Genomic DNA, 22,447 nt, shown 5'->3' with positions numbered 1-22,447 from the left:
GTAACGTAACGTAACCACCCAGGCAGTAACATAACATAAGCTAACCTAGAATGACGCTAACCTAACCTAACGCTACATTAGTCAACTTTAATTATTTCATACACAAAAATATCATCAAAATCAATATAAGATGAGAGAGACCAGACTTTGACAGCAGGTAGGTAGAATATGAGTGTGTTTATGTGGTGGTGTGGTGTAAAGGGGTGTGTTGTGGGTGTGTGTGAGTATTGTAGGTGTGTTGTGGGTGTGTGTGGTGTGTTGTGGGTGTGTGTGAGTATTGTAGGTGTGTTGTGGGTGTGTGTGTGAGTATTGTAGGTGTGTTGTGGGTGTGTGTGAGTATTGTCGGTGTGTTGTGGGTGTGTGTGAGTATTGTAGGTGTGTGTGAGTATTGTTGTGGATGTATTTGTGTTATGAGTGCGTATATATACTATAGTGTATGCGTATGTATGTGTGTGTACGTACTATGATAATGTGTACATGTACTATGAGTGTGTGTACATATACTAAGACTTGTGTACACTTGTGGCACTAGTTAAGGAGGTACACGTTTGACCTGAATTAAGAAATACATTACCTTGGTGTGTTGTATTGTTGTTGGTGTGAAGAATTATGGCGCGTGAGGCTGCTGTGGTGATGGTTGCTTAAGTGTGTGTGTGTGTGTGTGATGGGGAGGGTTAGTTGTTAAGTGGCCACGTACTGTGTATACTTAAGAGTAAAGTGCGTTAAGTCCTGGGTTGATTCATTGCGTTATTCGTGGTATAGTGTGACGGGGGGGGGGCCTCCTCACCTACGTCGCTCGCCCACGCCACCTAACCCACACACGCCATCTCACCTGGTCCACCCACGCCATCTGGCTAACCCCTTTACTACCTGTATCACCACCCCACTCCACCGATACCCCCTCTCCTCTCTAAACAACTGTGTGTGTGTTCATTTCATCACCATTGGAATATTACTCCTCACTCCTCACCCCTCACACCTCACCCCTCACACCTCACCCCCACCAATAATCTGAGTATTGGCACCACTTGTAGGTAATCACTCCCTCTCACGTGTCTTAAGACTTGGTGGTAGTGGTGACAGGTAGGCAGGTAGATAAGTTTCTGTTGACGCCACGATACATTAATACCAGCTAGAGGACTACCTAAGGTTTCATCCGCCTCCCGACACACACACACACAGGGACGTTGACCTAGCCCTAGATAACCCATGTTGTTATTACTTCATTCATGTTATGTTATCTTTGATCTTTGTAACGTGAGGCTGTGTTAACATAGGTCTGTATAACACCCGGTTCTGTTGAATTGTTTCTATGTAAATTGTTACCACCAGCATCAGTCTATGTTAACATAGGTGTAATTAACGATTTTAACCTGTTTTCCTGTGCTAACTTTAGTGGGTTAATGTGTAATCATGGGAGCGCGTGGTTGTGTTATATTTGTGTCACTTTGCGTGTTTGTCATATTGATTCGTCTTGGCGCGTCTGTTGTCGTAGCTAAGCTTGGTTTTATTTTTGACACGGTTGGCATCACTTAATTTCCTCATGGCACTTTTTCTACGCAGGTGTCAATTGGATGTTATTAGGTTTTATCGCGTGGTTTTACGTCTTGACACTGCCTGGTTTTACGTCTTGACACTGCCTGGTTTTACTTCCTGACACTGCCTGGTTTTACTTCCTGACACTGCCTGGTTTTACTTCCTGACACTGCCTGGTTTTAATAGCTGTAACACCAGAAGGTTTACTCTATGCTTACCACACATCACCGGGTCACGTCCAGTGCCTGAACTCCACGTGGGTGATGTATATTGGCACTGGGAGGCCCTGGTATCGTGGCACTGTTTATCTTGGCACCCGTATGCAGTTGCAGCTGGGGGAACTTATCATAGAGGAAATTATACCAGGGTTATATACAAGAGAACTCTTTTATGTGAACTTTTACTTCAGTTACATAGGAAATTATGCCTGGGTTACACACGGGAGGTCTCTTTTATGTGACCTGTACTTAAGTTATTGTAGATGGTGTTTACCGTATACCTGTCACATATAAGGTGTGTACCGTCTACCAGAGTCACATATAAGGTGTGTACCGTTTACCAGTCACATATAAGGTGTGTACCGTCTACCAGAGTCACATATAAGGTGTGTACCGTCTACCAGAGTCACATATAAGGTGTGTACCGTCTACCAGAGGCATATATAAGGTGTGTACCGTCTACCAGAGTCACATATAGGGTGTGTACTGGTTTTCTATGGTGGCTCCAGATGACTTGTCACACACACATAGGAAACTAACGCCACAGCGCCCCACCCCAGCCACCGTGTTACGGGTGCGGCGTCAGAGGAAACACAACAGGCCTCGAGATATTCCTGTTTTGGGGAGTTTTTGTGTCACCTGCATGGTCGGCCTGCCTCACGGGTCACTGGAATGATATTCATAACTTGAAGGTTAACAGACAAACGCCGGTGTGTGTGTGTGTGTGTGTGTGTGTGTGTGTGTGTGTGTGTGTGTGTGTGTGTGTGTGTGTGTGTGTGTGTGTGTGTGTGTGTGTGTGTGTGTGTGTGTGTGTGTGTGTGTGTGTGTGTGTGTGTGTGTGTTCAAGGTTGCTGGTCCAGTTGGTCTGTTGGATCATTGGTTGGAAAAAATTCTCTCTCTCTCTCTCTCTCTCTCTCTCTCTCTCTCTCTCTCTCTCTCTCTCTCAAGTCTTGTATTTTGTCATTATCTTATACATTGTAAACTAAGATACAATGGTAAGTTATATATTGTGTTTAAGTCATTGTGTTGTGCATTGTAAACAAACACACACACACCAGTACAGTACTCTTGACTCCGGATGAATCACTCGGCCGGATAATGAGAAATACGATATATTTATACGTAGGTTGTCTCATGTTGATGTCATCCGTGTAAATTTGAGGAGTATTATTAGTTGTGGAATGTGTGGGGGTAGGGGAGGTTGTGGGGTTAGGAGGTGTGGGGGTATTTGTGGGAGGTTATGGGGATAAGGGAGGTGGTGGGGGGTAGGTTGTGGACGGGTTAAGGGTAAGGCTAATGTTAGTCCCTCGCCTCATACCATTAAACATTGCCAGTGGATGAGCCAACACGTTAAGATTATGTGTGTGTGTGCGTGTGCGTGTGCGTGTGTGTGGGTGTGCGTGTGTGTGTGTGTGAGAGAGGTTTGTGTGTGTGTGGGTGTGCGTGTGTGTGTGTGAGAGAGGGGTTGTGTGTGTGTGTGTGTGTGTGTGTGTGTGTGTGTGTGTGTGTGTGTGTGTGTGTGTGTGTGTGTGTGTGTGTGTGTGTGTGTGTGTGTGTGTGTGTGTGTGTGTGTGTGTGTGTGTGTGTGTGTGTGTGTGTGTGTGTGTGTGTGTGTGTGTGTGTGTGTGTGTGTGGTGTGTGTGTGTGTGTGTGTGTGGTGTGTGTGTGTGTGTGTGCAATTATACAACAGGTGGTCATTGTCTGTATATTTGTATCTAATTTGTATTTTATCCTTATTATTATATTTTCGAAGCTGTGGACATTGTTGTGATGGGTTTGTCCCCTGTTGTATTATAATGTATTGTTGTATTATTCGAGGTTGGGTTAAGTTAGGTTAGGTTAGCATTAGGTATAATTATGTCATCCTTTGGTTAAGTTAGATCAGGGTTAACTTAAATTATGTTATATTTGACTAGGTTAGGTTAGGTTAGATTTAGTTAACGTTTGGGTTAGGTTAGGATAGGTTAGGTTACCGCTTGGGTGGTTAATCTTAAGGTGATCTTACTTGTGTTATACAGTAAATATTATTATTACTGTATAGACCACAAGTCACGTAGCCCATCCTGCTGACATATATAACGTGTGTGTGTGTGTGTTATTGATATTGTGTGTGTGTGTGTGTGTGTGTGTGTGTGTGTGTGTGTGTGTGTGTGTGTGTGTGTGTGTGTGTCTTAAGTAACACACTGGGTTGAGGAGAGGGTCATGTGCGCCTCAGTGATGTAACACGTATTTAACACCTAATGAGAGAGATCTTTGGCTGTCTCTCTCAGCTTATAAAACATTATCTCTCACTATCTCTCATTTCATAGGAAGAAGAAGAGATGTTTACATAGTAGCCTGGTCTTATCTCCTAATGCTATCTCTCTTAATTATCTCTCAACTGTCTCTCTCTCTCTCTCTTACTTGCTTGACGAGAAGAAATAAAACATGTGTTTTTTGTGTGTGTGTTTTTTAGTATCATGTGTGAACGTTTGAGTGAGGATGTTTGTTGAGTGTGTGTGTGTGTGTGAGAGAGGGCTGGATGGGTCATTCACCCCCTTTACACACGCACACACACGCACACATCAAAAACAAGGAATAAATAAGTGCTTGTTTATGGTGTGGAGTGGCCCCTGGTGTGTGTGTGTGTGTGTGTGTGTGTGTGTGTGTGTGTGTGTGTGTGTGTGTGTGTGTGTGTCAGAGGGCCAGAGGGTGTGGAAGATTGGCAGACGACAAATGACAGAGATAGATGACACGGAGAGAGAGACGTTTCCGTCTTGGTGGCTGGTATCATCATATCCGGGTGATGATATACCTGCATGAAGATAGTACACACACACACACACACACATAATCATCTGGTAACACGTGTTGGATGGCGTCTTATGTTATGGTAGGAGGAATAATAATTGGGTTGATTCATGTTTAATGGAGTGGGTGGGATGAGAGGGCATGGTGGGTGGGTAGGATGAGAGGGCAATGGTGGAGTGGGTAGGATGAGAGGGCATGGTGGAGTGGGTAGGATGAGGGCATGGTGGGTGGGTAGGATGAGGGCATGGTGGAGTGGGTAGGATGGAGGGCATAGTGGGTGGGTGGGATGAGAGGGCATGGTGGAGTGGGTAAGGGTGTGAGGTATGGTGGAGTGGGTAAGGGGTGTGAGAGGGCATGGTGGGTGGGTAGGTGGGAGGGGTATGAGAGGAGGAGGAGGAGGGAGGTGGTAGCGCTGTGATGTAACTTAAATGCCTCTCCCCTCTCTCTCTCTCAACACAAGTTACAGGTTTAGCATCAAGTTAGTTACAGGTACACAAGTTCATAATTAGGTACAGGTATACAGTGATTCCTTTGTGTTATAGTGCTGTCATCTTGTTAACGCGGGGTAAAGAGCTCACTGTCGACCCGCTGACACTAATGATTTAAGTCACTTGTTCCCGGATCTTAGACGTTATGTTAATTTGGAGTGAATGTTAAATTTCTATGTTAAGTTGGAGTGAATGTTTCTTGTTAAAATCTCTCTATTAATTTGTAACTGATTAAAAGTGAAGGCATCGTAGGATTAATTAGTGACTTAATCGTATATATTAACTGGAAATTAACCTCCAGGCTTTAACCGGAGTTGAGGGACGTTGGGTGGACCGTAACTGTTCTCGCATATCACTAGGAGGACCCGGGTTCGATCCCCCTCCTCACCCAGGCCACGTTACCTGTGTGTTGACATTTGGTGTGATTCAGCGACCCTCACCCACCTAGACTCTCACCTTCCACCTTCTGGTTTTTTATCTCCTCCTCCTCCTCCTCTATCTCCTCTTTTTTCTTGGCTCTCTCTCTCGGACAGTAACCGACCTTTACTCTTATATTTACACTTTACTGCAGGATGTGGTTGTTTCTCTAAGCTGTACCATTTATTGCACTTATGGGAGCCATCTTAGAGGCCCTTATGGTATGGGGGATGCGAGTGTGTCTTTTAGTGTGAGGGAGCTTAATCATCAGGTGATATAAGCTGTGTACAAGACTGTACATCCTGCACACACACACACCCCTTCTACAGGGTGTGTGTACTGTTTACTGTGTACAGGGCGTCGCGTCGTGCTAAAACATCGGTCATATTGAAGGTCATGACTGGTACGAGGCCTGAATGTTTTATGTTACCTGATACTGTGTGTGTGTGTGTGTGTGTGTGTGTGTGTGTGTGTGTGTGTGTCTCCTCTGTCGCGCCAGTATCATTTGTTTTCTTATATGTCCACCGCTGGGCAGGGAGGTAGAGCATATTGATTTGCACCTGTCTGTCTGTCTGTCTGTCTGTCTGTCTGACTGACTGTTTATCCATCCCAGACAATTGAATTGAATTAAAACAGTTTATTTAGCCAGAAAAACACAGATACAGAGTGGATAATAATAACAATATTAACATGGCTGAGCCAGTTGAGAACCTGAGCTCTCTTTTAGGCACCTGATATATACTGTACATTTATCTCTCGGCGCGCGTTAGTATGATTTAGCCAGATGGATCCAGCTTACAGTGATAAACTTCTGTATCCACTGTAGGAGTTTTGTAACCATTGTAAAACTTTTGTAATCTTCATAAAAAACTACTGTATTACCTTTTTGAATTTCACGATTTTGGGTCGATTTTTTTTTGCGTTTTTAGAGACTAGTTTTTGTAAGTTAAAAGTTGACGTGTCGGTTCCGTAGGTTTGTGTGTGTGTGTGTGAGAACTTTCCAGGCGCTAACGTGAACCTTCTCAAAGTGTAGTTGAATTCCTTGAAGAAATTATCACAGGAAAAACATAATAATTAGTTGTGTTAAATGACATTAGTTAAAATTTCTCGAGGTGGAATAACTCGAGGTTAAACGGAGGTGGATGGCGGGTGTAAAGGCTACAATGAATGGGAACTGTTTAAAGGTCATGACCTGTTGTGACCTTAGGTACACACACAGAGACACACACACACCAGCCGGGAATTTCTAGTATTTGTTATTGTTGGTGAGTCACTAGGGCGGGGGGGCTTGGTTACTGCACACGCCAGATTCAGGTGAGTCGCCATTTGGGATTACGGAAAGATTAACACACACACACATATGCTTATTTCACCTGATGACTAAACACCTTAATCCTACCTGGGGGGGTAGGTGAAGTTATTGTTGTGTGTGTGTGTAAGGGTGATGATAGCTTGTGGGGTGAGTGACCTGATGGTGGTGGTGGTAGTGGTGCTGACAGGTGGTGGAGATAGTTATGCCGATAGCTGGTGGGGCTGTTGACCTCGCCGCGGCAGCTGGTGATGTTAGTGGTGATGACAGCTGGTGGTGTTAGTGGTGATGAAAATTGTGAGTGATGGTGGTGTTGGTGGCTGGCCCATTGGCCACCACCCTTACCCTCACCACCACTACCTTCACCACTATTCACCACCATCACCACCACCCTCAATCCCCTCTCTCTCCCTTCACCACCACCACCATTGTCACCACCACTCACCACCACCACCACTCACCACCACCACTCACCATCATTGTCACCACCACTCACCACCACCATTGTCACCACCACTCACCACTACCTCTCACCACCACGAAAGTAAAAATTAAAGAATCTTTTTATATTTCACCTCTTGGCATTTAATTAATAATGTTCACCCACTTTCTCTCTCTTGCTCCCTCTCTCTTATCTCTCCACTCGTACTCTCTCTCTCCCCTCCCCCTCCCCAAGATAATGTCATTGGCTCTTCTTCACTTCATTCTCTCCCCTCTCTCTCCTTTCTCCCTCTCTCCTCCTTTCTCCCTCTCCTCCTTTCTTCTTCTTTTCACTTTCCCTCTCCTCCCCCCCCCTCACTCCCCTTGGGTTTTTTCTTGGCAACTTCATACGCAGACATCACTGCCTGTCACCTGCGTCACACACACACACACACACACACACTGCTTCAAGTTCTCCTCTCACTCTCTCTTACCTGCATCAGTGGTAGTTCTCACCTGCGTCTACAACTACTGTTAATTCTGCACTGTACCACCTCCACCACTACCACCATCCATGCCACATCACTACCATCACCACCACCACTACCACCATCCATGCCACATCACTACCATCACCTCCACCACTACCACCATCCATGCCACATCACTACCATCACCTCCACCACTACCACCATCCATGCCACAACACTACCACCATCCATGTCACATCACTACCATCACCACCACCACCCACCACAACCATCCACCACAACCACCCACCTCCACCATCATCAATATCACCACCACTACTAACACCACCACCACTGTCACCACACTGTCACCACCACATCCAAGCCAAGAACAGCAGTAAGCACTCCCCAGCAGAACCTTTATATCTCAACACATGAGAGTGATGCAAACATTGTGGACCCCCGACCCGCCCGCCCTCCCTGGCTGCCAGTTGTTACATATGGCGGGGCGGACTTGCCAAATACACAACTTGCACTGCATACACCCGCCTCATACATGTGGCGTCTGTGTGTGTGTGTATTAGTGCAGAGGGGAGTGAATGATCGTGTGTGTGTGTGTGTGCACCCAGAGGGGTTCATGTGTGCGTGCCGGAGTGCTTGTACATACAGTAGTGTAGGTGACGCAGTTAATGTACCCAGCGGGTGTGCGCGTGTACACCTGATGCATTTGACACAATGTACCCTGTGTGTGTTTGGCACATATGACACTGTATCCTATGTGTGTGTGTGTACATGGTGTATTTGACACGGTGTACCCTGTTGGTGTGTACAAGATGTAGTTGACACAGATTAGGTGTACCCAGCAGGTGTGTGCGTAGATATGTATGTACGTGCGTGTGTGTGTATGTGCGCATGGTGCATTTGGCAGTGCACCCTCTGTATGTGTGCATATGTCTGGCATAATGATAGATGTACCCAGTGGGTATTGTGCATTAGTAGCGTGTGTGCACAGGGTGTATTTTACGAACATAGTGAACACAGAAAGAGAGCGAGATAGCTCACACCATCTACATAACACGACTTAACAAAAAACAAATTCTCTCCTCGCCAACACTTCCTACTTGGCTGTCACAAATTGTAGGGGTCTGGTGGAGGAGGGAGGGTGGTGAGAGAGAGGGAGGGCAGGGAGGGAGAGTGAAGTCACACACACACACACCGGGGAAATGTGTAGTTAATTGGTATACACGGCGGCGGTCCTCTGATGATTTAATGTATATTAATGTTCTCTCTGACTGGTCCAAGGTGGAGAGAGTGAATCGTGTGCGTCTGTGTGTGTGTGTGTGTGTAAGTAAACAGTACATTACAAATGGATGGGAGTAATGTATTAGAATTATCCCCTTACCTGTGTCAGCTCATCTACAGGTAGATTAATGAGGACAGGTGTGTGGCTCAGGGGGGTGGGGAGAGGATTGCGAGGATGAGGCGAAAGAGAGAATTGAGATGGAAGGAGGGAGGGGAAATGGAGGAAGAGGAGGGCTGGAAGGAAAGGAAGGAGAGATGAAGGAGGAGGAGGTAAGTGAGGGAGGATGGGTTTTAAAGTATTGGTGGAGGGGTGGGGGGTCAAGTGGTCAAGAGTGGTTAGATTATTGTCCACTAGTGCTGACGTGGGGGGGGGTGTTGTAGCTGGAGTGGTGATGCTAAGAAGAATAATATTAATAATAATAATAATAATAATAATAAGACGTGGGATCCCAGCTGTGTAAGTATTATGTACCTTTCTACAGGTGGTCGACTAGACCCCCCTTCTCCTACTCTTTTCTGTAACTTTACAACCATTTTATTTTAGTTAGGAGAAATCTACATAAAATTCCACACGCACACACACACGCACACACACACACACACACACACACACACACACACACACACACACACACACACGCACACACGCACACACACACACACACACACACACACACACACACACACACACACACACACACACACACACACACACACACACACACACACACACACCTTATACTTGAGTCTTCTCCCATAACCATTCTTCAAGTGCCACTCACGCCCACCACCTAGCTTTTATCTCTCTTCTATTCTTATTCTCTTGTTCTCTTTGTTTGTTCTTTTGGGCGAGAGAGAATAGCCAAAGGTGTGTGTGTGTGTGTGTGTGTGTGTGTGTGTGTGTGTGTGTGTGGGGAAATGTGCCTGAGAGAGAGAGAGAGAGAGAGAGAGAGAGAGAGAGAGAGAGTATGTATGTATGTATGTATATATCACATCTGTCTATGTATGTATGTATGTCCTTGGGGAAGGGATTGCGTCAGTAATAACACAATAACCCTTCCTCTTCCCCCCCCTCCCCCCCTCCCCTCTACTCCAACCTCTGTAATAATTAGCGCCTGGGATCTACTGTATTATCACACCCGGAGTTAATAGACGACTGTAGTAATACCGTCACAAAGAAGATATATGTGTGTGTGTGTGTGTGTGTGTGTACACACGTCAATATGCCTACGTTATAACCTTGACTTCCACCACTAGCCACACGACCTCCACCACCACCCACACGACCTCCACCACCACCACACACCTCCACCACCACCCACACACGACCTCCACCACCACCACCACCACACGACCTCCACCACCACCCACACGACCTCCACCACCACCCACACGACCTCCACCACTACCCACACGACCTCCACCACTACCTACACGACCTCCACACAATACCACCCCACCACTACCCACCCAGGGCATGTGATATACCCCTGACGGCTGGGTGGGCGTCAAGACACACACACAAACATATATTACAGTCTAAATATACGTCAACAATGAGCGGCCAACGTGACGTCAGGGGGGAAAAAGGCTCCGAGGTTGCCAGGTAGAATGTGGGGGAGGAATGCCATCAAAGTAGTGGGGAGGGGAAGGGTAGGGTAAAGGTAGGGGAGAGAGGAGGGGGAAATGGGAAGGGGTAGGGGAGGGGGGAGGGGAGTGCCAACACCGGTTTAAGATGCCAAGTTTTGTATGTAGGCTGTCCCTATTTTGTGGGTGCCAGCGGTGCACTCACTGTCTCTCTCGCTATCTGTCTGTCTCTCCCCCCCTCTCTTTCTCCATCCCCAAGAATATTTATCTACCTATTGTGTCTACAGCTTCTCACTCTATACCTAACCTAACTGCAGTCCTCATCTTGACATAAAACATCCAGTGTATTTAGGTTCATCTCTAACACATGTGGTGAAGCTTAAACACACACACACACACACACACACACACACACACACACTCACACACACCATTAAATAACCTCGTGACTTATTAAACTGGTTATTGGACAAGATTCAACGATGAATGATATGCAGTGACCACCCTCTACCTGCCACCTGTTTCATCTGTCTAGTCCTTGCCTACCTTCCTCTTGTATCACCTGTCCCCTACCTATCCCCTGTTCTCTACCTATCCCCTGTTCTCTACCTACCTGTCTCCTATCCTCCCCTATCCATTCTCTCTCTGTGTATGGGGGAGGGGTGTATCTCTCTCTCTCTCTCTCTCTCTCTCTCTAGACACATTAGGAAGATTTAGTGGAGATGGTGAGTAGTTATGTTGTTGTTTTACCTGAGTTGAGGAGACGATGGAGAGAGAGCACGTCATGTTGGCTGGGTTAAATGTTGCATGTTGCTCACGGTCTGCTGCACATCAAACACCTCATTCTCTCCTCCTCCCCCTTTCTTGCTCTCTCTCTCTCTCTCCTCATCCACTTATTTTGGCCAGTGTTGTGTTGTCACTAAATTGTTAATATCACTTGAAGATTATACCACCACCACCACCACCACCACCACCACCTTCATCACCACCACCATCACCTTCATCACCACCACCATCATCACCACCTCCTTCATCACCACCACCTTCATCACCACCATCACCACCCACCACCACCATCACCACCACCACCACCATCCCACCACCACCTTCATCACCCACCACCACCACCACCTTCATCACCACCATTACACCACAACCACCACCACCACCACCACCACCATTACCACCACCACCATCATCACCACCATTACCACCATCATCACCACCATTACCACCACCACCATTCACCACCATTACCACCACCACTATCATCACCACCATTACCACCACCACCACCACCATCATCACCACCACCACCACCACCACCATAACCACCATCATACAGTGTCACAGTATAATAGGCTATACTAACACGGGTATGAGGTGCGTCAGTATATACAGCAGTTATCTCACATGTTGACCTGTAATTGGGCTGACGAGTGTGTGTGGGAGGGCGGGGCGTCTTATCTTCAGGTGATCTGGTTAAATTCTGGTTTAATTGGTATGTTTATAACTAGTTAGGTTAGGTCAAGTGAGGTTAGGTTATGAGACCAAATACACCCCACGGGAAGGAGGCAGATGGGTGGGTGTAGATGAAATATTGGCGAAGGTGTGTATGGTCGGGTGTACAGTGTAGTGTAGGTAGACAGGAAGTGCCACGAGGGGGGTAGTTATATAAGTAGTCGTGAGGGTGTTAGGGTAGATTTGGCGAAACCTAACCTAATGCCGTGTAGCTAACGTGTTATGTACAGGGATAGTTTAGTTTGAGAGCCTTGTGTGTGTGTGTGTGTGTGTGTGTGTGTGTCGGGTGAGTCATGGCGGACCAGGTGTTGTATAGCGTACACTTGGCCCTCGTCCTGCCCCCCCCTCACCCCCCCCCTCTTACCACTCAGTATGGTTGACCCCCACTGTGTGTTTGTCTCATGGTGTGACTTCACACCCTCTATACCTGTACCCCCCTCTCTCTCTTTCAGAACTGTACCCCGACACACACACACACACACACTTCTCAGTCATCTACGTCAGATTTTCAGAAATCTGTGTTGATCGGTTATCATAGTGTGTTGAGGAGACATTGTGTGGAAGGGGGCTGGTCTCAGCTGGGCCACGCTGCCCCTGGCTCGGTGCCCACACTCTTCCTGCCCCTCCCCCTTGGTACCCCTCCCGTCACCCCACCTGGTCCCCCCACCCCCAATGCCACTCGGCCGTGCAGTGAACGCCCACACGAGGCGGTGTTTACCGTGTAGTCTTGCCAAACACCTCACACACGCGTCCTGCTGATGTGCTGTTCATTAATAATAACATCACTGCTGGTGCTGCCTTGACGCCCCCCCACCACCACTACTATCACAACTACTTCCTCCTCCTCACCCTTTTGTGTGCGTGTATGTGTGACCTTGGTACACACACACACACACACTATACGTCAGAGAGGTTGGATGAGCCTCTTAACAAAAACAGTGGAAATACAGATGAAAAATTCCGCTTCTCATATTGACCTTATTGTTAGCCTATTTAGAGTCTTATACTGACCTTATTACTATTTTTACATATACAGTATATATAATTTACATAAGGTTAAGTGTTGAAATATCTAATATACTGTAGAACTAGCCGTGTGTCTGTCTGTCTGTTCTGGGCAGCTGAAACGGCACAATCATTTTTCATCAAACTTGGTGGAAAAATCGCAAAAAATTCGTAGAGTGGAACAAACCTGGTCCCATGTCGATGGTTTCTTTAGGAAGGCATTAATTTACCATTTTATTTACGATGGAAAATGATGCAAGTCTACGGACTTGGTGCACCCTCATTCGCTGTACTCTAGCCAAGCACCAGCGTTCAAACTTTCACTGGCACGAAGGTCGCGATCACTTGGTATATCACTATCGTATGGCCGGACGCGCTGGGTGATGTGTTGTTGTTTCTCTGTTTTAAGTCATTTTACTGATGTAGGAAAATATAGTCAACTTTCCTCCTGATTACTTGTTAAATTCTAGTGACTGTGAATGTTTGCGTGTAAGAATACTCGGTTGGTAGTTGTGTGTGTGTCACAGTATGTGGGACTACTTATGACTGTATTATCGTGCACAGAATACAGTACAGTACTAAGTGTGTGTGTTATTGTACAGAGTGTGGGACTACTTGTGTCTGTATTAGTGTGTACATTACTAAGTTTGTGTGTGTTTTTACAGAGTGTGGGACTAAGGTGGTGGTCGGCGGCACGGAGTCGGTGTACTGGGCTGTGCAGCTGGACGCCGACCTCCTTGAGACCATCGCCGCTATCTATCCTCACTGGTTCAAGGTAAGGACATAGGCTACATACGTACATAGTGACATTTTATAGAGGCGAGATTGATAAAAATTTTCAAAATGATTCTCATTTACGAATTAATTTATTTTTCATGTTTAATCTTACTTGGATATTTCCACAGTTGAAAATACAATTAATTAATGTGAACATCATTAGTTTTTTAAGCTTTTATTAATTGAAAAGATAAATTATTATTGTTTAATCTTACGGTGGCCAGCCTAGCCTGTATAGTTCGCCAGCATGACGAGGGAAATAAACTAAAGCTGTTGACACCTGTTGCCTTATATATCAAACTTTATGGTGTGTGTTGGGGGTAAACCTGTGTGGTATCTCAGTGGTATTGGACTTGGCCACGAAATTTTATCTTATCCATGCACTGAAATGATAAAAATTAACCGAAGAAGAAAAAAAGTAATAAAAAAAGCTGTAGGGAATTTAGCTACAGTGTGTCGTTCGTGCTCCCAGCCTGAGAGAGAGTTATGTAAGGTATGTTTTAAGTCTCTTCCTGTTTACTCTCTGGCCAATACTCAACAACTGTGACTTAAAGGACTATCATTGTTTTACTGAATTGATTATATTGTTACGTTTATATATTTACTTAGTCACTATTCAACATAAGATGCGAATATTTGGGGATTTAAACAGAGTCTTGTTGTAACGTTTCACATTTCATAAAACAGCAATGTATTGTGTTAAGAGTGGATAATATAGTATCTTTATTAATATTATTTTTTAATTATATGTTAGATTGAAACTTACTGATGAATTGAACACCTCACACTATTAAGCCAGGTTAGGTCAGGTCAGGTCAGGTTAAGTTAAGTTATAACTCCACTGTGTTATTAAAGAAAAGGTTATTCCTTTGTTTATGTCTGGCCCTCTGTCCTGTGTGGTAACTTAAGTACAACCAAAAGTTTAGTACAGTAGTGCGGATTGTTTAATAAGTTGTGTGATCTATAGGATGTGTATAAAGTCCTGTCCCCCCCCCCCCTAGAAAGTTTAATAAATGGAAACAATGAACAGTCGAGAGTTATTCTTCCTCTTAAACCAAACGTAAACAGTTTTATGTGTCAGTTAACTCGTAAACCCACCTGCTCATTAAAACACCGAGTTGTTCCTCCTGACTTGTGCACCATTTATTATTACAGGCATTACAGTCTCATACCTGTAACAGAAGGTGAGGGAGATACAGTAACTGTAATAGTCAGGATAAAGTTTTTCTCTTACAATACTAGGGTTTGTAAACACAGTCACAGCTTCCCATATGAACCATTACTTGGAGGTGTAATGTGTGGGGAGATTAAGTAGTGAGTTTATTGATGTATTTACTAGATACTGTACTGAGGGTAAGTGTATGTACTGTACACTGGTAGTTTTATTGCTAATTAAATGAAGTACAGAACTGTATTGGTATGTTGTGGTAGGGATAGCAAATACTCCTGTAATCTTATAATAATAACAATAGTAATAATAATATGTAGGTCATGATAGGATGGTGATGGATGTTATCATCACCATCGTCATTGCCACTACTATCATCATCATCATTATCATTACAGTATTATTATTATTATTTTTATTATTATCATTATCAACACCATCATACTCATCACCACTACCATCATCATCATCTCTGTCTCTTAAAAATTAGGATCAAAAGAAATCACCATTTTTTTTCTCTTCACTAGATTTAATTAATCATATTTCCATTTTTCATTTCATGCAGCCAATGTCGATATACCACACAGTAATGAAGTTCAAATTGGTAAGGAAAATTCTATTTGTCATTCTTCCTATGGTACAGTAGATTAATTCATTTTTATAGGATGTTGGGTAGAAAAGATCCCCCCCCCCCTCCAATAAAAAAATGCAAGCTCAAAAACACGTTCTTCATATACGTGGTCTATATTCTGTACTGTAAATTGGTTGTCATTCTTTGGTTTTAAGTGTTGAGTCCACGAGTTAAATGGCGAGGTATTTAACTGAGAGGAATGTGTGTGTGTGTTAGTCTCAAAGTCAATTTATTTTACAGACATACCAGTACCAGAGTATTGCTTTAAAAGTCTCATGGAGTACAGTAATAAATGGTAGGATGAGAATGAAGCTGTTTATGTAGCTAAGATTTAATCTCCTGTAGCTGTTGTTATTACACTACTGTATTAATATCAATAGAAATAAATAAAAGTTGATATGGATAAGAGAGAACTTTATTATATAATGTTTTCATGTGGATCATAAACACATCTCAGTGTCCCACCTGGTGTACGCTGTGAGCATACAACACAACACACACCCGAGATTGTTAAACCTGTACGACGTATTTACAAGTGTTTTTCGATCTATTTAGACGAGAATATTTGTCAAGAGTGAAGGTGTTTAAGTTGATGGTGAGTTCCAAGTGAGGAAGGATGAAGTTCTCAAGAGATGGAGAATATCTCGGGATTATTTGAGTGTGAGAGAGTACCGTACCGTAAAAACCGTGGAGTAGTACAGTACAGTACAAGTAAAATATAACAGTGGTAGAGAATATGCATCAGATGCCAAAGGTCCAAGGATTGATTCCCAGCCAGAGAGGAAGATTTGGGTTGTCTTTGTAATGTACTCTATGACTCTTGACTCCCACACACTTATCACTAATATGAGAACAGTATCAGTTACACATGTTGAGAGTGAGATAACTGGTGCATAAACATCCTGCCAGGTGGAATAACCTAAACCACAAGTTGCCGAAATAATAAATCAGTACTGTACTGTATGTGATTTTCTACTTGGCATTGTATATCAGGGAAAGGAAGTTAAAGGTAGAAAAAAAGTAAATTCAGGCAATACAGTACAGGACTTTCTATAAAAAAAACTGTGTAATTTTATGAGGTTATGTTCCCAGGGGCTTGTTGGTATTTTTAAGGGGGTTCATTTTAAATACTGTACCGAGACCTTATTATGAAAATGGGGTTTGAATACTTGACAACTACACTTACTTTTATCAACAAACTCCTGAGATATTAGAAAATAGGTGAGGAATATTTAAACATTAATGAGATGCCCTGTAATATAAAAGCATCAAAGAAAATTAGATTAATACAGGTACATTTACAGTACAGTATAGATTAGGATGAGAAAGTGTAGGATATAAAACATACACTTAGTAAGTAAAACCATGAAATCAATACTCACCTCCGCACTACAGCCTGACACCCCAGTGCTGGTGTTGGGACACAATGATTAACTTCATCCCTCTTATGGAAGAAGTACATAGTGGGCTAAAATAATTTTGTACCATACCCCATTTTTGGGGTTATCTTAACATGTTCAGTCGCCTGCACTTATACCTGGTACAGTGGCTGGCGCAACTGTGTTTGTTTACTTGGTATTAAAGCTCCTGGAATGCCCCTAAGGAACCTCACAATAGTAGCCAGACTAAGGATGGAAGTTAAACATTCCACAGGGTTACCATGTCTCACAAAACATGCCAGCCACTGTACCAGGTATAAGTGCAGGCAAGTGTACTTTATACTATATACTGAGCATAAACAAACTACTGTAGTGATGAAAATTGTGATCACATGCTTGGGAACTCGAATGTTGTCCTAAATGACTCTCACATGCTGGTGATTTGGCAAAGTCACAGTAAATGAATTTAGTCTTGCTTAACTTTCCTAGTGGGTGATTTGGAAGAAGAGTTAGAAATGTTTAATTTCTTTAATGAGATTGGAAAAGAATGTTTATACAATGTACTTGGTGAAAAATGAGAGTGAATGTGGGTGAATGTAAAGTGATGGAAATAAGCAGAGAAGGAAAACGGTAAAAAGATAAGTTAGTGAACCAGATTTGGGAGTCATGGTGTGGAAAGGGATTACCATAACAAAAACACATGTATTATAGTTGTAAAAATGACTGAAGGTAGAATGTGTGTAGTTGCTCATCATTCTAAGCTACTGTACATGATGTGGGAGGGGCTAGAATGAGTGAATAAAGAATATACCCGGTACCCAGTTAGTATTTCTTAAGTCATGTCCACTGTGAAGATTCTTGCAGTTGTTTAGGTCTTGTAATTTTGTCAACAAGAACTATTTTACTCTATTATATTGTACAGTCGCTCAAAAAATTTACTTTACCCAATGGATGAAGGATTTTGACAACTCTACCGAGACAACAGGAGTCAGGTTACTGTATTCATTTTGAGATTCATCGACACCCACGGTAAAGATGGATTTTTTGAGTGACCCGAAGTACATAGTTTGTACAGGTAGTTATAAGCCATTAAAATTAAATAGGGTTGTTAAGTAATGTTTATTGTTTATTCAATTTTCAAACTTCATTATCATTGTCTTAACCTTTATCAGTTTTTTATTTATATTTTGTTCTAAGATTATTTGTATTTTCCAGGACTGCAATTTGAACGACCTAAGCAAGATGGCGGACAGCAGCAATGGGGAGGGTTCTCAGCCCCCCTTCATTCCTCTGTCCCCCCCTAAGTGTGAGGTAGACGACTCCCCACTACAAGGCAAGGCTCTCAACAAAAACAAAGAGTGTAAGTTTCTCATCCCTTCTGTTTTAATTACCTGTGTACAAGTGGGGTTTATAAATAGGTGCTGTATAGGCAGGCACTTGAACACCACCTCTGAGAATTATATATATATTGTATATTGTATCACACTCATATACACTCACACTACTCACTCACTCACTCTCTCATATACACTCACACTACTCACTCACTCACTCTCTCTCTCATATACACTCACACTACTCACTCACTCACTCTCTCATATACACTCACACTACTCACTCACTCACTCTCATATACACTCACACTACTCACTCACTCACTCTCTCATATACACTCACACTATCTCTCTCACTCGCTGTCTTGCTCACTCACTCCTTCACTCACTTACTCTCACATTATCTCTCTCTCTTTCTCTCTTTAAAAACATAGATAAATTTATCATCAACACACAAATGGATATTTCCAAAAGACTTGTACTGTAGTGGTAATTGTGGTCTATTAAATGTCAAATGTTAAATGGATAAGGAGTGTTTAGGAATTTCAGATCTGAGCTGCTCATAATTAGGAAGGGTGATACTGAAGTTCATGTAATCTGCCTTCCTTCCTGTGGTCTGGTCTGGCTTAGTGTTTTACTACCAAGACTCACTCGGCGACAGTGACACTTCTCGCCACACCCACAGCTTTTAGTATTCATCCACCAGTTTACGTGATGCGCTGTAGCGACCGTTGGAGGAATCGGTGCACGAGTTTATGAGATTGGTGTTCATTATAAGGAATAGATAAAGAAAAAGTTTGGGTATTCTTGTTAAACTTGAAGATTTCAGATGTGTTGTGTAAACAGAATGTGTTAGAGGTTATCAAAGTTGAGGCAGCTCCTTAAAAAAAAATATGATACCTTGTACCACAGTGATAAGAAAATGAGAATATTTTTTAGTGTGTGATTGTTTGCAGTATATGAAACAGTTGCATTAATTATACAACATTACCTAAAGTGATTAATATTAAAGACATTAACTATGGTGAACTTGTGGCACTTGGTGTGTGAGCCGTTAGACAGGTGTGGCTTTACCTCTCTATCTCTTGACTCCTCGGTGCATCAGCCAGACAGTGCGGGTAAGACTTGACATAGTGAAGTTACTTAAATGTTTCTGTATCTCCCAAGATCAGTATGACACATGAGGCACTTAACTATTTTATGCAGTATTAGAGTAAATATGATGCTGTTATTTCTTCACTACTGTATTAGAATTTGTTGAGTAAAGTTTATATATATTCTGTATGGCATTAGGAAAGGTAGACAGTGATAGAAAATTGTAAGATAAAGAGAAAATGCTGTTTGAAAATTTAAATGTTTTGATTATGACAATTATTTGACAAGGTAGGATTTAAAAAAAAATCATATAAAGATCGACGGATTGGTCTTGACATGAGCAAATACTTTGACGGCCATATTTTGACAACCCCAATGAGACAATAGGAGTCGCAGTGTTCATTTTGAGATTTATCGGACCCATTCGTAAAGATATTTTTGGTTTGATTGAGTGTTCATTACAGTATTCATTTAAATGTACAGTAGAGGACAACCCCAAGTGTCTCTAATACACCTAACCTAACCTTCACTTGATATCTGTTTTGTCCTCATTTTTAAATAAAGAAAAATTAAACACCACATATACTCAAAAACGAAAGAAAACATGAAGGCATAAACAACAATAATACAGTACAGTTATTTACATTCAGCCGCTACACCTGAGAGCGAGCCGAGCAATTATCTAAAAGAAGGACAGTGTTTCAGTCCCCTGGCAGCCCCACCTTACAGCAGTGTACACGAACCTCTGCTACCAAATTATGTGTAAAACAGTCCCTTGGTGTTTGTTTAATAGTCTTGTAAAGTACCGTACAGGCGTAATATTCACGGCTTTCACAGTTTGAGAGTTAACCGGTAACACTCTTCTCTACCTAAGGACAGTACAGTAACTCACATTTATAAATACCAGCAGTGCATGAGTGAGAACTATACATTATTATCCTTTAGTTTACTGTATTTTTAATGTATATTTTAATTAATAATCCATGAGTGAGACTTGGATTAGTGTTTAATATATGGAATTATTCTACTGGTAAAGATGGGAACTAAATCTTAATGTGGACACGTGTACGGCAGATGGTTTTTTATGTTTAAATGAAAACATATCTTGTAACGTTAAATTTAATTTGTTTTTATTTGCAGCATTGAAAGTGAAGCTGATGCTACGACGACCACGGGAGGATCTAGTGAACCGCGGAGTAATCCCTCGTGAGTGTTGACAGGACTTGATGTTGTTGGGGTGCCATATATCTTTGCTGGCTGGGGTGTATCATATATCTATACAGTACTTGTAAAGTTGTAGGTACTGCATTTGCCTTATAACAAGAAGTATGTGGAATGGGATAACACTAAAATTTTATTATTCCTTAATCCTCTACACACTAAGGAAGATGATGTGATTAAATTACAACTTTATCTATGAGCTCAAAAGAAATATTGTATATAGGTACAGTAACAGTAACACAGGGAAGTAACGGTAACCCTTTTAATTCTCGTTTTATAGTGGTTTTATTCTCCACAGCAATGAACACCCCGACTGCCTTCTACGAGCAGCGGCAGAAATTAGATATGGCCAAAAAACATGACATCCTCAAACAGAAAATGCAGCGGCGACCTGATAGAGAGGAGCTGGTTCGACAACATATTCTGGAGGGTAAGTTAACAGTCTTAGTCTCTTATATAGAAGACACCTGCTTTTACACCTATGTACAGCAGAGTGACATATTCATTTTTTCTTAATCCCTTCACTATGGGGATGCCACATTTAATATTTTATTTGGCCAATGCCAGACGATTTTATTCAACTCGGAGAGGAACCCATACACAAGGGGTTAATCAGGGAAGGTACTAATCATTACTATATAGTACTATATATACAATCTGTGATATAACAGCAACCTTCTGAACATTGGATTGGAGCAAGATTAATTTTTTTCTCTTTTCATTGACTTTGTTTATTTTGTGATCTTTTGTCTACAGATGCACCTGGAAATATTGATCCCTCATTGGTGGAAAAGCAAAAACAGCTGAAGCGAGCCAGGATAGCTGATGCCATAAGTGACCACTTGTGCCAAAGGCCAGGGCCCCTTGAACTTGTCAGAGCCAATATCCTCCACACCACAGAAGACCTCGAGAAAGCTGTCAAGGGTAAGAACTACTGACGAACTTAATTGACACTTCTATTTGTAATTTTTACCTTGTAATATTCAAGTGATGTGTGACCACATAATAAAGTGCAAGTGGAGAGTGAAATGAAATTAAAAAGTTATTATCTTGATAACATTAGTGTCTTACAGTACTGTATCTTCTTAAACTGTAGTAACTTATAACATTACTCTCACTGACAGAGGGGCAGTTAATGTTCAAGAGCACAAGTGAGGGAGAACCCCGGAAACACCCAAGTCTATATGTGCAGTATGAAGATGAGTCAAGTAGTGAGGGTGCAATGTCTCCAGACCAAAGTGAGGCCAACAATGCTGCTGGGGTCAGAGAGCTTCTCTCAGCCAGTCCAATTCAAGCTCCGGCAGCAGCAGCAGTAATAGCACCACCACCGCCGCCACCATGCGCACCAACAGTACCTACCCCCATCAGTTGTGTGCCTGATGTAGCAGCTCCTTCTCCATCTCATACTTCCACCACCTCCTCTCTCTCCCCATTATCTTCCTTAGCGTCTCCCCAGCACCCTCTCTTATCTTCCCCTCAAGCTTCTATAGCACAGACTCTCTTCGTGACCCGGACGTCTCTCCCTCATGCTCTTACAACACCGCCCCAACAGAATTCTGCTCCTGGGAAAGACCAATCCAAGAGCAGGAAAAAATCTAAGGGAAAGAGTCAACCTAAAGCTAGAACAATCAAGTTTCATGAGTATAAGGTAAGGTTTGGGCAGTATTACAGTAACACATCACTAGCAGTTCTTTTTTGCATTGATATACAAGTTGTGTACTTAATATAGCATATCTCCTAATGACCAGAGTTTACTGAGAACACAATTTGTTACCAACA

General features: G+C 42.9%; 1 protein-coding gene across 6 annotated transcripts in view; it reads left to right on the top strand.

Annotated features, from left to right (window-relative positions):
• The window catches only part of LOC121862094 (myocardin-related transcription factor B-like), a 79,485-nt gene that overhangs the window by 47,648 nt on the left and 9,390 nt on the right, over positions 1 to 22,447 (top strand). For 3 of the 6 annotated variants that reach the window (XM_042360067.1, XM_042360064.1, XM_042360066.1), the window contains exons 2-8: positions 13,729 to 13,838; positions 15,574 to 15,612; positions 18,234 to 18,378; positions 20,588 to 20,653; positions 20,967 to 21,098; positions 21,425 to 21,592; positions 21,793 to 22,316. In XM_042360067.1, coding sequence (XP_042216001.1) covers positions 15,577 to 15,612; positions 18,234 to 18,378; positions 20,588 to 20,653; positions 20,967 to 21,098; positions 21,425 to 21,592; positions 21,793 to 22,316 — 1,071 coding nt within the window. In that variant the 5' untranslated portion in view covers positions 13,729 to 13,838; positions 15,574 to 15,576. Of the gene's footprint in view, positions 1 to 13,728; positions 13,839 to 15,573; positions 15,613 to 18,233; positions 18,379 to 19,256; positions 19,471 to 20,587; positions 20,654 to 20,966; positions 21,099 to 21,424; positions 21,593 to 21,792; positions 22,317 to 22,447 lie in introns of those variants that run through there. The other 3 variants (XM_042360065.1, XM_042360070.1, XM_042360068.1) reach the window with 2 other exon arrangements.

The sequence above is a fragment of the Homarus americanus genome, unplaced genomic scaffold (genome assembly GCF_018991925.1).
Source record: "Homarus americanus isolate GMGI-L3 unplaced genomic scaffold, GMGI_Hamer_2.0 scaffold25013, whole genome shotgun sequence".
Classification (NCBI taxonomy): Eukaryota; Metazoa; Arthropoda; class Malacostraca; order Decapoda; family Nephropidae; genus Homarus; species Homarus americanus.
Note: the sequence above shows the minus strand (reverse complement) of the source record. Positions and strands in the feature narration are given on the sequence as shown.